Here is a 16,648-nt window from a genome sequence, read left to right as displayed (position 1 = left end):
GGCGTTATGAACTCTGGGAGCCCCTGTTGGGGTTTTGTGGTGATGTCCCTGGATTTTGTACTCCACAGACCCAGGCTAACGCCCTGTTTCAAACCCCACCATATCAACTGCTGGAACTTGCTTTTGGTTTTATCAGTCGAATCTTGTGACAATTAACTATCAATTTTTTTCTTGATTTTTTTTTTTGAAAACCACAAATGCGTATCTGGTTCACTGATGTTCTTGAGGGAAGGAAATTTGCTGTCTGACCTACATGTGACTTCACACCCACTTTGTGGTTGACTCATAACTGCCCTCTGCACGAGGAACCTAGACAATAGGTGCAGGAGTAGGCTATTTGGCCCTTCGAGCTCTCATTGAATATGATCGTGGCTGATCATCTAACTCAGTCCCCTGTTCCCACTTTCTCCCCATTCCCTTTATCCCTATGAACTATATCTAACTCCTCCACCTTGGAATGCAGACAGCTGAGTGAGCCTCTCGGTTGAAAGGTGGCTGGGAATGAACAACGAACGATCACTTTGCCAATGTGTCCTTATCCTATGAAACCTCCTCACTGGCCAATGTAGGCCTTGTCCAATTGGCCTGAGTGTTCTTATGATAGAGGTGAAAATTGACCATTGTTCCCACATCTGTACAGATTCTTAAAGCGCGGGATGAGACTATAGAGTCTGTGTCATCTGAGGTAGTTGTCTCCGACGACTCTTTGCTCTCATACCCAGAGAGTCATGGTTTCAAGTATTTGCCCAATTTGTCTTTTTGAAAGTTGCTGCTGACTGTGGTTGCACCACCTTTTTTTTTTGTTTTTAGAGAGTAAATTCCAGATTACAATGACCCACTGTGTTTAAACGTTTTCTCCTCCCCTTCCACAACAGAGGCCTATGCCAAAGGCTGCTTATAGGTGAAAGAGAGAGCCTTCCAGCTACTGTGTTGTTGCTCTTGCTGCAAGACAGCTGTTGGCAATGAGCTGGGGGACGGAGCTGTGAGTCCACTGCAGGAGGCTGTGTCTTTAGAGATGGCAGGGTAGGGATTTGGTGGCGGGAGGGGGAGGGAACTGACAGGCTCTTTGGAAAAGCCCCTCCATGACCTTCAATACTTTGACCTTATTGAGTGTTGTGTGGCGTGGGAGGATTTGCAATGTTCTGGAGAAGTGACCAGCTCATGGGAAAGGAATTTTGCTGTTATTCCTGGAAATATGGCTGTTTGATAAAAGAGTTAAATTATCTGAGGGAGACCACACTGGCTCATCTCTTTAAACTTTGCTCAATCACTGTTTGTCAGTGTCTCATTCCAACAATTAGTGCTGTGTTTATAATGGCAGGACCCAGCTACACCCCGTGTTAGCCCTGCTCACTCGCCGCGGGAGAATGGCCTGGACAAGGCCCGAGGGATAAAGAAAGATGCACCCAACAGCCCAGCCTCCATTGCGTCATCAAGCAGCACCCCCTCGTCAAAAACAAAAGATATTGGACATGTGAGTACCCATCGCTCGCTCGCTCGCTCGCTCGCGCTCTCTCTCTCTCTCGCTCGCTCGCTCGCTCTGAAAGGGTTTAATTTCTTGGCCTGCCATTGAGGTCCGGTGCATCTGGTTCTACAATCAGACAGGAAGGAGAGCATGTGGTGGTCAGTGAAATTCTGACCATTGTCTAGACTGAACAGCCAGAGTGATTCCCAGTGGCCTCTAGTTATCATAATCACCACCACCACCACCCCCACCCCACCCACCCACCCAAAGCAATTCTCTTCCTTATCTCCCCTCCCTACCTTCTTCCCTCTCTTCCACTGGGAAGGGGCTCATGAGGAGTGGGTAGAGCTGCAAGGGCAATAGTGGGGCAAGTTTCTTTATTTTAATGGAGAAAATGCCCCAGTACTAAATGGGGTTTGGATAAGGTACCAACAGAAACAGCAACCATTCTTCAATCCAGCTGTGTCTGGTTCAAACACAGGAACATCTTGTGTCCATCAGACCCCCAGTGACCCTGTTGACCCAGTGTGACAATCCGGCCTCCTCTGATATTGCTGACATACAGCAGGAGTGTGTTTGACCATCTACAAAGGACTCTGAGCTGATAACCTCTGGGTTTAGAGGAAAATGACTTGAAGTGAACCATTGATTCCACTGGAAATAGATGTTGAATTTGTGTTCTCCAGGAGCTCCTTACAAGAGAACCCTGAAGCAATATACCCTGGAAGCTGAAACACGTTTTGCATCACCAGTGTGCTACATTGCTAAACGAAATAACGTTTTTTTTCATAATTTTCAAGATGTAACTCACTACTCACTCAGAATTTGTCAAATGCCTGACCCCTTCCTTCTCTAGGGTTGTCCTACTTTCTGGTTTCTTGTTCAACTGTACAGTGGTTACTCCTTAAGCCAGCTGGCTGTCATTTGCTGGAATTCTCTCTCAAATACATCTGCTCCTGTAAAAAGCTCCAAGGTTACTGTAGGAGTCCAGAATTGTTCCAATCAGTGTTTTTTTTTCCTTTCAATGACTTGCCAGTGTTATGTATATCAGTTGCAGCAAGTCAGTGGCCTTGATTCAGAGTTGGAGAGCAAGAGAGGCTGCAATTGGAGGGGGGGGGGGGGTGGTCATGTGATGGTATTATGTTGAAATGAATCTTGCAATGTTAAGGCTACATTGCTGTATTGTGCTAGCAAGGGAGAAGTTGAAAGTAATGGGGATGAATGTAGCCTTAGATGATTTTCTTTTAAATCTGTTTTGTGTTTGGTGTGTGTTCCTACAGGAAGTTTTAGCTGGTGTTAAATGGAGTTTTGCAGTCAGTTTGAGAGAGAGATCAATGTGTACGTCGCCCTTCACCAACCCATTATCACTGGCTTTCCACCACGTCCCTGCACTCAGTTTAAGAAGAACAATCCAGGCATCCACAGAACTTGGAAATAAATCTTTTTTTTCCATAACCCATCTCCAATAATGTGAAAATATTAAATACAAAGCCTTCATAGCAATCTGGATGAGGAATTCTGCGGACACTTCATGGGGGTAGACTGAGGGTGGAATAAGAGAGAGAGAGAATGAGCTGATTTGGGGAGTGCAGGTGGGGGGTTAGGAGGAGAGCTCAGGTAGAAGCACAAGCACTGACCAGATGGGCTGAATAGCCTGGCTATCTGCTGTAAATTCCATGTGATCATCCTTACCCAGTGAGTGGTTAAAATGTAGAACTTTTCTGATATGGTTAATACAAACCACATGAGTGCATTTGCAGGCAAGCTACAAAAGGACCCATTAGGGATCTAGTGGCACAGTGGTAGTGTCCTGATATGAACCAGGAGGCCTGGGTTCAATAGTCACTTTCCCCGGAACAGGTTGGTTAAAAATGAAGGGTCTGTTGATGTAGTGAGAAGGGGGTTAGAATGGAGTAAAGACCAGTCCTACAAAATGGTCTGATCTGGGCCATGTGCCAGTTGTAAATTGCTGCTTCTCTGACTGATGTTAGCTTTTTTCAAAACACAAAATCTGTTATGTTTGGAAGATGAAAGTTAGAATCAAACTCCCTCCAAGTACTCAATGGCATATGATCAGCTGAACATCTTTTCTATTTGGCACTTACACTGGGTGTAGTAAGCCAGTCTTGTGATTGCGGCACATCTGAGTAATTCTGGGCTGAGCTCAGTGTTGCTTTAGTGACTGATACAGTAAAGGGTTTTGTAAAAATCCCACTAAACACCATCCAGTGGAGAAATCAACATCTCCCACTGACCCACAACCTTCCAAGGCAATCTTTAATGTCTCAAACTTATTTAGCTGTGAAATCCTTGGACCATTCTAAGGACGTGGAACACCTTATCTATGCTCCTCGTGACCGTATAAACCTCTATATAAGGTCAGCCCTCAACCTCCTAACGCTGCAGTGAGAAAAGTCCCAGCCTCTCTATGTAACTCAAACCCTCGTTCCGGGGGAGATTTCAAGACTAGGGGCATGATTTTAAAGGTGAGAGGGGAAAGATTTTAAAAAGAACATGAGGGGCAACTCTTTTAACACAAAGTGGTTTGTATGTCGAAGGAACTGACAGAGGAAGTGGTGGATGTGGGTATGGTTACAACACTTAAAAGGCATTTGGATAAGTTCATGATTAGGAAAGGTTTGGAAGGAAATGGGCCAAATGCAGGCAGGTGGGACTAGTTTAGTTTGGGAACATGCTCAAGGACTGGTTAGACTGAAGGGTCTGTTTCTGTGCTGTATAACTGATTTCAATAGAAGTGCTGTTTTTTTTTGTTGTTGAGAGTCAGTAGATGTGAAGCTGGAAGGGCATAGCAGGCCAGGCAGCGTCTGAGGAACAGAAGACTTGATGTTTTGGACCAAGACCCTGATGAAGGGTTTTAGCCTGAAACATTGAGGTTCCTGTTTCTTGGACGCTGCCTGACCTGCTGTGCTCTTCCAGCTCCACATCTACTGACTCTGACTTCCAGCATTTGCAATCTGTACGGTCTGTGGTTCTTTGTTTTGCTCGGTCAGATAGCCTCTGATCATTTTCCGATTTTTCTTTCAGAATGATAAATCATCGACTCCCGGGCTGAAGTCAAATACGCCAACCCCACGGAATGACGCCCCAACTCCTGGTACCAGTTCAACACCAGGACTGAGAGCAGGGAAACCCCCAAGTGTGGACTCGCTAGGTAACTGTCTCCAACTCGGTTTCTGATTTTTGTTACGTTTATGAATACGCGAAGGTCTTGGGTTTGGCTTGTGTTCCATCGTTGATGGTCATGGAAAAATCACGACCAGCTAACAACGTGTATGATCGTGTATACCATCCACGAGATGCAATTCAGAAAATCACCAAGGCTCATTAGACAGCACTTTCCAAACCCATGACCCCTTCCATTTAGAAGGAGACGTGCAGCAGGTGCAACGGAACACCACTGGCTGCAGGCTCCCCTCCAAGCCCCTCACCATCCTGACTTGGCAATCCATCACTATTCCTTCAGTGTGGCTGGGTCAGTATTGCTGAAACTCATTATTGGCATTGTGGTTCTCCCTTCAGCACATGGACCGCAGCTGCTCAGGAAGGCACCTTCCCCCCCATTTCTCAAAGGCAGCTAGGGACTGGCAATAAATGTTGGCATTGTCAGTGACGCGCCCACCCCTCCCCCAATAATTTCCACTAAAATAAAAACAAAATCAGCTGAGTGCCACATGGCACCACAACCAAATTGACCTTTAACATGAGGGGCAACATTTTACACATGGTTTGTGTCTGGAAGTGATAATGTAGTAATGGCTGATGAGAATGAACTCCAGGGGTTAAATTACAAGGAAAGATCTCAAACCAGGGTGGTTTTTCCTGGATTCTAGAAAGTTATGGGGTGACTTGATCAAAGGGGAAATATTGGGGTGGTTTGAGATTGGTGCTGTGTGCAATTGGGAAAACTCTTCTGCATGCAAAGCGTGGTAGAGGTTTGGAACACACTCCCATGAAGAACAATCAATTCAATTATTGATGGTCTGTCTCAAATGGGTAGATATCGTTAAGGTTATTAAAGAGGATAGGCCAAAGGCAAGTCTACAAGAGTTTGGTCATGGATTAACTAGCATCTCGTTTGAATAGCAGACTCAAGAGACCATATATCATCCTCTCTTTCCCATATAAGACCGTTATTGTTTTTAAACCTTGTATTGTTTAAATTTCTTAGACACAAATGGACAGGCTGCTGTGAACTCGACTTTATAGAAATTAGGCCTATTTGTTTTCAGTGAATTTTGCCTGACATGTTTATTTTGGAGTTTAGACTCTCGGCATAAAGTAGGAACTACTCTAATATAAGGTGGCAACATTTTCCCCGATCCTCCAGTTCACTGGATAAGTGCTGGATAAGTTGTCTGTTGAAATGACCTCCTTTTTTTTTTGACACATGGTCTATTGTAAGTCACTTCACCTGATGAAGGGGCAGCGCTCCGAGAGCTGGTGATCTCAAGTAAACCTGTTATACTAGAGCCTGGTGTCATGTGACTTCTGACTTTGTCCACCCCAGCCCCTCCACATCCATCTCTACGTGAAGTGGTTTGGGTGGGTTATTGCTTTTTAAAGATGCTGAATGAGTGGAAATGTTATGTGCATGCCTGTATGTGTAGGTTTACTTTTGCAAATATGAGTCTAAGTTCAGCAGTGGTTGAATCATCTGTTTCTGAAGTGTTTTTATAACTTGGCTAATGAGCTTTTCTCCCAGATAATTTGTTTGTGGTAGATTCCTGCAAATTAATTTTAGGAATCTTGCAGACTCCAGCCCAATCCTGGTGTGTTGGCAGCTCTAGTTCCATGTTGTACATTTGGGATGCTTTTGTGTTAAAGTGTACTATCTAAATGTAGCTTGTGTGTGTGCGTGCGTGTGTGCGTGCGTGCGTGTGTGCGTGCGTGTGTGCGTGTGTGTATGCATTGAAGCACTGTACAAATGCAGCTGCTTATCATAGAATTCCTACAGTGTAGAAGCAGGTCATTAGTTCCATCGAGTCCACACCAACCCTCTGAAGAGCGTCCCACCCTCCACCCCATCCCTGTAACCCTGCATTTCCCATGGCCAATCCATCTATCCTGCACATCTGTGGGAGGAGACTCACACAGACACAGGGAGAATGTACAAACTCCACACACACAGTTGCCCCAGGTCCCTGATGCTGTGGGGCAGCTATGCTAACCACTGAGCTGTGGGTTATAACTTGCCAGAGGAGTTACTGACCAGCTTGTGTGAACTTGTTTATTGGCTTCCAGCACCGACTCTTCGTGCCCCGATCTCTCTGACTGGCTCGTATGCCCCATTTGCGATGATGTCTCACCATGAGATGAACGGCACACTGACCAGTCCAGGAGCTTACCCTGGTCTCCACAGCATCTCACCGCAGATGAGTGCTGCAGCGGCCGCCTATCGATCTCCTATGGTGAGCTTTGGAGGTGTACGTAATGAACTTCACTCTTTTTCTCATCACAATTCCTTGCAATTTTCTCCGAATTAAAAGTGGGCTGTTATTGACAGCGCCTGTCAATGAATATAAACTCAATTGTGCATTGCGTCTCTCTGAACAGGTCAGCTTTGACCCTCACTCGCACATGCGAGCGCCTGGGCTCCCTGCCAGTCTTGCCTCAATACCTGGAGGGAAACCGTAAGTTTTTCCAATCCCATTGTGCATTTTCGGAATTATGGTGGAAGTGTGTTATAATGTGGCTCGATTATAGTGCTAATTTGCTGATGTTTCATGGCTCATAAAAGAAATAAATCTTTTGTTTTTTTTGAGTAAAAACTGGAGTTTTGTAGCGGTTCAGTTATAGCGCACCGAATGCTGGAGAAACGCAGCAGGTCTGTGGAGAGAGTTGGGGACGTGGGAGTGCAGAGTCGAGAGTGTGGTGCTGGGAAAGCGCAGCAGGTCAGGCAGCATCCAAGAGTAACGGTGACCTCATTCCAGATGAAGGGCTTATGCCCGAAACATCGATTCTCGTGCTTCTCGGATGCTGCCTGACCCGCTGTGGTTTTCCAGCAGCACACTCTCGCCTCTGATCTCCAGCATCTGCAGACCTTGCTTTCCCTCCACCGTGGTCGTGCCATGCCGAAGTCACCAAACTAGCGCTAAGGCTGGTGCTCGGTTTGAGTCCCACCATGGCAGATGGTGAAATTTGAATTCAACAAAATCTGGGATGAAAAGAAAAGCTAGTCTAATGATGACCATTAAACCATTGCTGTTTGTTGTAAACAAACCGTCTGGTTCACTAATGCCCTTTTTTAGGCAAGAAAACTGTCATCCCTGCCTGGTCTGGCCCACATGTGACTCTAGACCTGCAGCAATATAGTTGATGCCTAACTGCCCTCTGAGCAATTAGTGCTGGCCCACTCCACATCCCATGAATGAAGTTAAAAAACAGTTAATGTTTGAGTCAGTATGATACATTTTTTTAAACAGTTCCACTGAAGATTCAGACTGAACTCAAAACATTTAGCTCTGTTTTTCTCTCTACAGATACAGCCAGGCCTGCTGAGTTTCTCCAGCAATTTGTGTTTCGGATTTCCAGCATTTGCAGTATTTTGTCTTTAATGCAGTTACAGTACATACTCAGTTACTAGATACCAATATTGCTATTATGTGAAACTATAGGCTGTCTATATTTCGAGCCCAGTATGAAAATGGTGAGCTCCAGTAGGTAGGAAAAGAGATGAAACCATTCAGAGTTACTTCCTCTGCAGTTTGTGTGGAACCTGAGGTTATTATCCATTGAGCACCCAAGGTTCTGAAGAGATCTACTGTACACGCTGAACAATGTGTGTTGGTTCAGTTGGATTAAGTAGAAGTACTTGTTTTCTATTTGTAGAAATAGCAGGAAACTAATGGAAATAGCACCACCTTCCTAACCTGCAATCTTCTTCCTGACCCCTCTGCCCCCACCCCCACTCCGGCCTATCACCCTCGCCTTAACCTCTTCCCATCTATTGCATTTCCAACACCCCTCCTCCCTACCTTTTATCTTAGCCTGCTTGGCACACTCTCTCCTTCTTCCTGAAGAAGGGCTCATGCCCAAAACGTCGATTCTCCTGCTCCTTGGATGCTGCCTGATCTGCTGCTGCGCTTTTCCAGCAACACATTTTCAGTAATGTGAATAGGTGTAAGGTAGAAGAAGCATTAGCAACCTGTTCTGTTTTTTTTCCTTTCTCTTTTTTTTTCTCTCGTTTTCCTCCCAAAACCTCCCCTGCGCACCAGCAGCATCCTAGTAGCATGTTATCGGAACCTGGATGTGCTGTTGGTGCTGTGGGAACAGCAATGCTTCTCATGAGAGGATTGGATAAACATTTTATTAAAAATGACTGACGGACTGACTGGGTTACCGGACTGGGACTAATTGGGTAGTTCTAGCAAGGGGCCAGCACTGATCCGATGGGCCCAGTGGCTGTCCTCTGCACTGTAAGATGTCAATCTGGAATGCTGACAGATTCTTGTAAATGCCTGTTGTGCGAAGGGAACAGTTGTGCGCTTAGTGTTCAAAGCGGGAATGCTTCGCGTTTTTCATTTATTCTAAGCCTGTTATCTAATTTCTCTGCTGTCTCTCCCCTTCCCAGAGCGTACTCCTTTCACGTGAGTGCAGATGGACAGATGCAGCCCGTTCCCTTTCCCCCTGATGCCTTGATTGGGCCTGGTATCCCACGACACGCCCGGCAGATCAACACGCTGAACCACGGCGAAGTGGTGTGCGCCGTCACCATCAGCAACCCCACGCGGCACGTGTACACGGGAGGCAAAGGCTGTGTGAAAATTTGGGACATCAGCCAACCAGGCAGCAAGAGCCCTGTCTCCCAGTTAGATTGCCTTGTAAGTGCAACGGAGCTAGGCGCTGGACCAACTCCGAGTCGGATGGGAAGGGGTTGATTTAGATTAGATTCTACAGTGTGGAAATAGGCCCTTCGGCCCAACAAGTCCACAGCGACCCTCCGAAGAGCAACCCACCCAGACCCATTCCCCTACACCTAACACTATGGGTAATTAAGCATGACCAGTTCACCTGACCTGCACATCTTTGGACTGTGGGAGGAAACCAGAGCTCCTGGAGGAAACCACGCAGACACTGGGAGAACATGCAAACTCCACACAGACAGTTGCCCGAGGTGGGAATTGAACCCGGGTTCCTGGTGCTGTGAGGCAGCAGTGCTAACTACTGAGCCTCCTTGTCATGTGTCAGAGTTTTGAGGAGCTGTGCAGTTTGTGGGTGGGCGGGGGGGGTGGGGAGGCAGGGATTTCTGAATGTTTTCTACAGGAGGGAGCATTCACCTTGACACAAGAAATCTGGGTCACCTACTGACAAATGTTGTTGGATTAGACGTCAGCATGTTCTGCGTATAGTGCGTCTTAACATGTGAATGTACAACTGAGAGAAACCTCATTTGTGGGACATTGATTTTGCTGGCTGGGCCCAGTGTTTATTGCCTGTCCCTAGTTGCCCCTTGAAGGTGGGGGTGAGCTGCCTCCTTGAATCGCTGCAGTCCACCTGCTGTGGGTTGACCCCAATGCCCTTAGGGAGGGAATTCCAAAGACTTGCATTTATATGCCACCTTTTCACCACCTCTAAACATCCCAAACATTTGCAGTCAATGAAATGAACTGAAACCTAAATAACTTTTTTGTTTCTTTTGCGCTGTTGAAGTGATGTCAAAGCCAACTTTTTTCTGTTTTCAGAGATTTTTCAGTTTCACTAACTCTTCCTTTAGGTGCTATGGTCTCCCGTAGTAACAATACCTTCTGTATTTGTGGTGATGGGTCTGTTGTCCCTCAAAATATAATTTTGTAAAATTCATTGTTATTCTTTACCACTCCTCCTCCCCCCCATTAAACTTTAAAGTCACAACTGTAAGAAAAGCTTTTAAATTCTGACACACGTTAATCTTGAAGAAATTTAACAAAGTGTGTGCTCAACAAAATAACAAGTTTTTTTAATCTCCTCACTGAGCTCCTGTTTTCCTGGTTCTTAGTTACTTGCGTATTCTATGCTTTCATTTCTTTGCGCGCGCGCTCGCTCTTTGCCTCTCTCGATCGGCCGATCGGCCAATCCCCCAGTTGGCAGCCCAAACACCTTTTCCACACTCCCCTGCATAGCCACACTCTTTCCCTTAGTTTCACATTTTCCTTTGATCAGTCAGCACCTCCATTACTTATTTGGGCCTGAATTCATTCATGCTCCTGGTTTATTTTGAATGCTGGTTGTAATGTAGGAGAAACAGCAGCCAATTTGCACATAGTAAGTTCCTAGGGACATTAGTGAGAAAACAATGAGGGATAAATTTTAGCCATGACACTGGGAGAGCTCCCTTTCTCTGCAAGGCAGTCTTATGTTCATCTGAGGGGACAGGCAAGTACTGGGCAGCACGGTGGCTCAGTGGTTAGCACTGCTGCCTGACATTGCCAGGGATTGAGTTTGATTCCTGCCTTAAGTGATTGGAGTCCACACTCTGTGTGTGAGTGAACTCCCATGGTGCAAAGATGGGCAGGTTAGCTGGATTGGCCATGCTAAATTGCCCATAGTATCCAGGGACATGCAGGCTGTGTAGGTTCGCAGTGGGAATTACAGAGATAGGGTAAGGGGTGTGGATCTGGGTGGGATGACATTTGGAGGGTCAATGTGGACTTGATGGGCTGAATGGCCAACTTCCACACAATAGGGATTCATACGATTACTGCACAGAAGCATCTACCTGGATTTTTGTGTTCAAACTCTGGAACAGAGCTTGAGGCACAGTCTGGAGCCGTGAGGTGAGAATGTCACCCATGGAGCTGCTATTACCAGCTGGACTCTGGAGTGAGAAAACATTTAAATTGTTTCCACATCAATCAGACACTGTCACCCAGAGGAGGTTTACCACAATGATCCCAGGGATGAAGAACTTGTCATATGAGGAGTGGTTGAGGACTCTGGATCTGTACTCACTGGGGCTTTAGAAAGATGAGGGAGGATCTGGTTTGAAACTCTCAGAATACTGAGGCCTGGACAGAGTGAATGTTGAGAAGATCTTTCCACTAGTAGGTGAGACTAGGACCCAAGGGCACAGCCTCATTGAAGAGATGACCCTTTAGAACTGAGATGAGGAGGAATTTCTTCAGCCAGAGGGTAGTTAATCTGTGGAACTCATTGCTGCAGAGGGCTGTGGAGACCAAGTCATTGAGTGTATTTAAGACAGAGATCGAGAGAGAGGGGTTCCTGATTAGTAAGGGATCAAGGGGAGAAGGCAGGAGAATGGGATTGAGAAACATATTAGCCATGATTGAATGGTGGAGCAGATTCAGTGGGATGAATGGCCTCATTCTCCTCTATGGTGTAGATGGTAGCTCATTGGCTGACCCAGATTGGACTGATTGGCCTGAACCACATCAGTTTTGTGACCGATAGTTAACTTTCTGCAAGATGGTTGTTACTGAACTTCTTTCTTTTGAAAGAAAAGCCTAAACCGAATCAATGTTGCTCTTATTGAATGCTGGGATAGTCAAAATCCTTTGGCCCTCTGAGCTGTGCCGTTAATGTGATAGTCTTGAGCATCTCGAAATGAGATTAACTTAAAGTTTAATGATAACTGATTTAACCTCCTGAGATATTGTTGGGAAAGCCATTAGTGTGTGAGAGATTTAGCAAACTAAACCACTTGGACATTTCTATGGAGTTCAGGAACCCAGTGTTTGGATGAAAGCCCTTCCAGCTTTTCTAAGTCAGTCTTAGAGGCCATTCAGCCCATTACACAGCTCTGATGCAGTGTCCTGGCAGGTCTGTAATTTTAATGGGATCTATTCAGCTGCAGCCTTTACTACCCAAGCCTAACTCTAACCAGCTTCAGTTTTGAAGTTTTTTTGAATACCTAAACTTCAACAGTTCCTCTTTTAGAAGGAAGATATTTCCAGATTGATTGTTATGGAGGGTTTCCATTTGCCACTCCTCATAATCTGGGCTTATACTCCCTTTGACCTGGACTCTATACCTTCCTGCCCAGACAAAACCTTCATGCTTGCATTGGCTAGATTTAGTTTAAATTTAGTGTTTTACTCTCTGACGTAAGACTTGAATCCACAACCACATGATGCAGAGGAATGCGTGCTGACCCTTGCTTCGGTTGGGATGGGATGCCCTCTGTTTTGTGTAACGTGTTTTTTCGACTCCCTCTGTCCCCCGCTCTGATTTTCCTCACAGAACAGAGATAATTACATCCGTTCCTGCAAACTCCTCCCGGATGGCCGTACGCTGATTGTGGGAGGGGAAGCGAGCACGCTAACAATATGGGATCTCGCTTCCCCCACGCCAAGGATCAAGGCTGAGCTCACCTCTTCGGCGCCTGCCTGCTATGCGCTGGCCATCAGCCCTGACGCTAAAGTCTGCTTCTCTTGCTGCAGCGATGGGAACATTGCTGTCTGGGACCTACACAACCAAACACTGGTCAGGTAAGGCTACAGGCTTGGTGGTTAGTGCTGCTGCTTCACAGTGACAGGGACCCCACTTCAATTCCAGCCTCTGGCGACTGTCTGTCTGAGTTTGCATGTTCTCCCTGTGTCTGTGTGGATTTCTCTGGATGCTCCAGATTCCTCCCACAATCCAAAGATATAAAAGAGACCTAAGGGGCAACTTTTTTCACACAGGGTGGTATGTGTATGGAATGAGCTGCCAGAGGAAGTGGAGGCTGGTACAATTGCAACATTTAAGAGGCATTTGGATGGGTATATGAATAGGAAGGGTTTGGAGGGATATGGGCTGGGTGCTGGCAGGTGGGACTAGATTGGGTTGGGATATCTGGTCGGCATGGACAGGTTGGACTGAAGGGTCTGTGTTTCCATGCTGTACATCTCTATGACTCTATGTACCAGTTAGGGTAGATTAAGTAAAAACAAGGGCTACAGATGCTGGAAACCAGATTCTAGATTCGAGTGGTGTTGGAAGAGCACAGCAGGTCAGGCAACATCCAAGGAGCAGGAAAATCGACGTTTCGGGCAAAAGCCCTTCATCAGGAATAGAGGCAGAGTGCCTGCTGGGTTAGGGTGGATGGGCCATAATGTTCTGCGATGTGTAGGTTAGGTGCATTAGGGGTAAATGTGGAGGAATAGCGTAGGGGAATGGGTCTGGGTGGGATACTGTTCGGAGGGTCGGCGTGGACATTTTGGACCAAATGGCCTGTTTCCACATTGTAGGGATTCTATGATTCTGCTCTTCTATGGAGGTAGAGTAGGATGCTCTTCAGAGGGTCAGTGCAGATTCAATGAGTTGAATGGCCTTTTTTCACTCAGTAGGAACTCTGAGATTCCAAAATCGCAACTTGTTTTGTGGTGTTTGAGGTTTGTCATTTGTGCCTTGAAGGTCCCCCTCTGTGTGATAGTCTGTGAGTAAAGCCAAAAGGACGAATGCCTGTCCTATTCTAACATTCAATTTCTCCAAGTGCCTCCATCACTCTATAGTGACTGGAAAGTTAATGTCCTGTTCTTCTGTTGGTCTGAGAATCACGAAAAGGACAGGAATAAATGCAGTAGGATTTCAGAAGTAAATTGTGTTGGGGGTGCTGGGAAGGGGGTTAGGGGAATGCCACTTTTTTTTTTGATCGATCATAATATAAACCAGAGAACGTTGGAGAAACTCTGGGTCTGGTAGTATCTGTGGGGAGAGAAACAGTTAATGGTTTGAGTCCAACGTGATTCCTCTTCAGCTCTGAAGAAGCGTCATGTTGGACTCAAAATGTTAACTGTTTTCTCTCTCCACGGGCACTGTCAGACCCATTGAGTTTCTCCAGCATTCTGTCTCTGTTATTGGCTGTTTCTGATCTTGATCATCTACAGTTCCTTTCATTTTAAACTGTAATTAAAAAGCAATGACTTGTGTGGTTTTAGGCAATTTCAAGGGCACACAGATGGTGCCAGTTGTATTGACATCTCCCATGATGGCACAAAGTTATGGACGGGTGGCCTGGACAACACCGTGAGATCGTGGGACCTGCGAGAAGGAAGACAGCTCCAACAGCATGACTTTACCTCACAGGTGAGTGTCTGGCCATCAGTGGGGCTAACTTGGTCTCGTTTGTTTTTCGGGGGACAAATATTGGTTGGTTCCAAACCTGTCAACTGTTGAAAGAATCCATCAAATATGTAGAAATGTAATTTCTTGAAACTGTAGCCACTAACTTCCTCAGAGTACATAGTGTGCCTGGTCTGATGGTTTCATAATCCATGTTCTCACTAGCCTGGCACAATGCTGTCACACTGTGTAATTTCAGTAATCCACCGTTGTCTTGTCCCAGTCATACTTGGGCAACAAAGGATTGCCTCCCCATTACTGTTAATACCAGGAACTGCCAATACATCACTTTTATCGTGGTGCTGATGTTTTACACATTAATGTTGAAACGCTGGTGAAATGCATTTAGTAATCCTTCGGTAAGCAGAGAACAAGGAGATATCATTTGCTGTTGTTGGTTCTGGGACTCTACTTCCCTGCATTATCCTGCAATTCCTTTTTGGGTTTTTGTTTTGCATTGTGTTTGCCAGGATGCCAAGGGACGTTAGACCTGTCAGCATGCAGTTAACACAAGCACCAACCTTTTTTATCTACCTGTCCCACTGCCTCAGTAACAATCTGTGTGTTGAACGACATTGAGTTAACAACCCAGAAACAGGTGATATGGTCCTGCTGGTCTATCTGTGTCTGTGCTCCTAAGGAGCTTCACCTTCTCAGCTGATCAATCAGGCATCCTTCCATTCCCTCCTTCGCCAAGTGTTTCTCTAACCTCTCAAATACATCTGTGCTTTTAGCCTTAATGACTGCGTGTGGTCGTGAATCTGACACATCACTTGTCATCTTTTTGGGGCTGAAGAAGAAAGGGAAACGTGGGCAAGTAGTTCCACCCTTCCATTCCTCTCTCTCTTGCTTGAGAGGGCTGGTTAACTCCAGATTAGCACGTGATTCAGAAACAGGCAGATGGCGCAGGTTCCTTGTGATCTGGCTTGCAGCTTGTCTCCCTGTCCCAAGGGTTGGAAGGCAATGGGAATCTACCAATGACCTAATCAACCAAGAAAAATGGCTCTGGATGAAACATCAGCAGACGATGTGCCATCAGACCATGGAATGGAATGTGTAAAGTTGCACCTCCCAAAGTACTTCATTGGCTTTCCAGCACTTAGACAGATGTTGGGTTTATGAAGAGAACATAACCTCCTATAAATGAGAGCTTGTACCTTGCATAGTTTAGCCCCCATCTGTTGTTGTGCTTAACATTTGAGTTACTGCATTGAGGTAGACCCTTCATCCAAATGGTCTATGGCATGTTTGCCTGAGACATACCCAGTCCCATGCCTCCTCTTACCCATCAGCATATCTCTCTTAACCCTTCGCGGTTATCTAGATTTTCTTACAATTTCCAGCAAGACTGATCATTTTTGCAATAAATTCTAGTTTCCTCTTTAAAAACATGACAAAATTTCACTTCTAAAGACCTTTATTGCAACAGAAGACTAATCTAAAAGCACCATTGACTAAACATTTGACGCAACCGCAAACTCGTTTCACTGATATTTAATTAAAAGGAGTGTATAACTATTCAATTTTCCTGGAAACAGGCCAAGCTTGTTCCTTTGCACCCAAAGGTTTCCTTTTCCTTTCTTAGCCAAGGAAACTTTTAATTTCAGAACAGCCATTCATGGTGAGGGTTTCTCTCCCAGAGATCCTCCTCCAAGTACAAGTTAGAAAAATCTTCCAGCTGTTTGAATTCCTTGTAAATTTGATCTTTTTCTCCCTGCATGGTGGATCACACATTGCCTGTGCCTGTGGTTGCTATCCCCTTCTCCGATCCTAACTGACTGACTTGACCTAGAGTTTCCATGATATTTTAGAAACTGTCCCCGACCCCCACAAAACCCATCTGCATGGCAACACGAATCATATGGGCCTTGTATCAAGACAGACATGCTGAGTAATTATCCTTGAGACCGTGAATTCCAAGATAATGGAAGCACAATTGTTTTACAATCTGTCGTTCTCAGCACTATACTGGGAGTTTGGAGACTCCAACTATCCACTGTGGAACACCGGTTACTGCCTTTGTCTCTCTAAATACCTGTACCTTTTCTTCCCAGTAAATTGATCTGGGCCATCCAATGTCCAATAATTGAATGACCACCAGGCTTCATCAGGCAGACCTTAGAA

The 16,648-nt window shown here is 45.7% G+C and overlaps 1 protein-coding gene across 22 annotated transcripts in view; it reads left to right on the top strand.

Annotated features, from left to right (window-relative positions):
• tle3a (TLE family member 3, transcriptional corepressor a) overlaps positions 1–16,648 on the top strand; it is a 77,169-nt gene that overhangs the window by 50,860 nt on the left and 9,661 nt on the right. For 15 of the 22 annotated variants that reach the window (XM_072565307.1, XM_072565310.1, XM_072565309.1 and 12 more), the window contains 7 exons: positions 1,322–1,474; positions 4,511–4,637; positions 6,728–6,909; positions 7,040–7,116; positions 9,057–9,306; positions 12,662–12,909; positions 14,341–14,488. In XM_072565307.1, the coding sequence (XP_072421408.1) occupies positions 1,322–1,474; positions 4,511–4,637; positions 6,728–6,909; positions 7,040–7,116; positions 9,057–9,306; positions 12,662–12,909; positions 14,341–14,488 (1,185 nt within the window). The remainder of the gene's footprint in view (positions 1–1,321; positions 1,475–4,510; positions 4,638–6,727; positions 6,910–7,039; positions 7,117–9,056; positions 9,307–12,661; positions 12,910–14,340; positions 14,489–16,648) is intronic. The other 7 variants (XM_072565315.1, XM_072565314.1, XM_072565311.1 and 4 more) reach the window with 1 other exon arrangement.

The sequence above is a fragment of the Chiloscyllium punctatum genome, chromosome 48, assembly GCF_047496795.1.
Source record: "Chiloscyllium punctatum isolate Juve2018m chromosome 48, sChiPun1.3, whole genome shotgun sequence".
NCBI classification, from domain to species: domain Eukaryota; kingdom Metazoa; phylum Chordata; class Chondrichthyes; order Orectolobiformes; family Hemiscylliidae; genus Chiloscyllium; species Chiloscyllium punctatum.
This window is presented reverse-complemented; position numbering and strand designations above follow the sequence as displayed.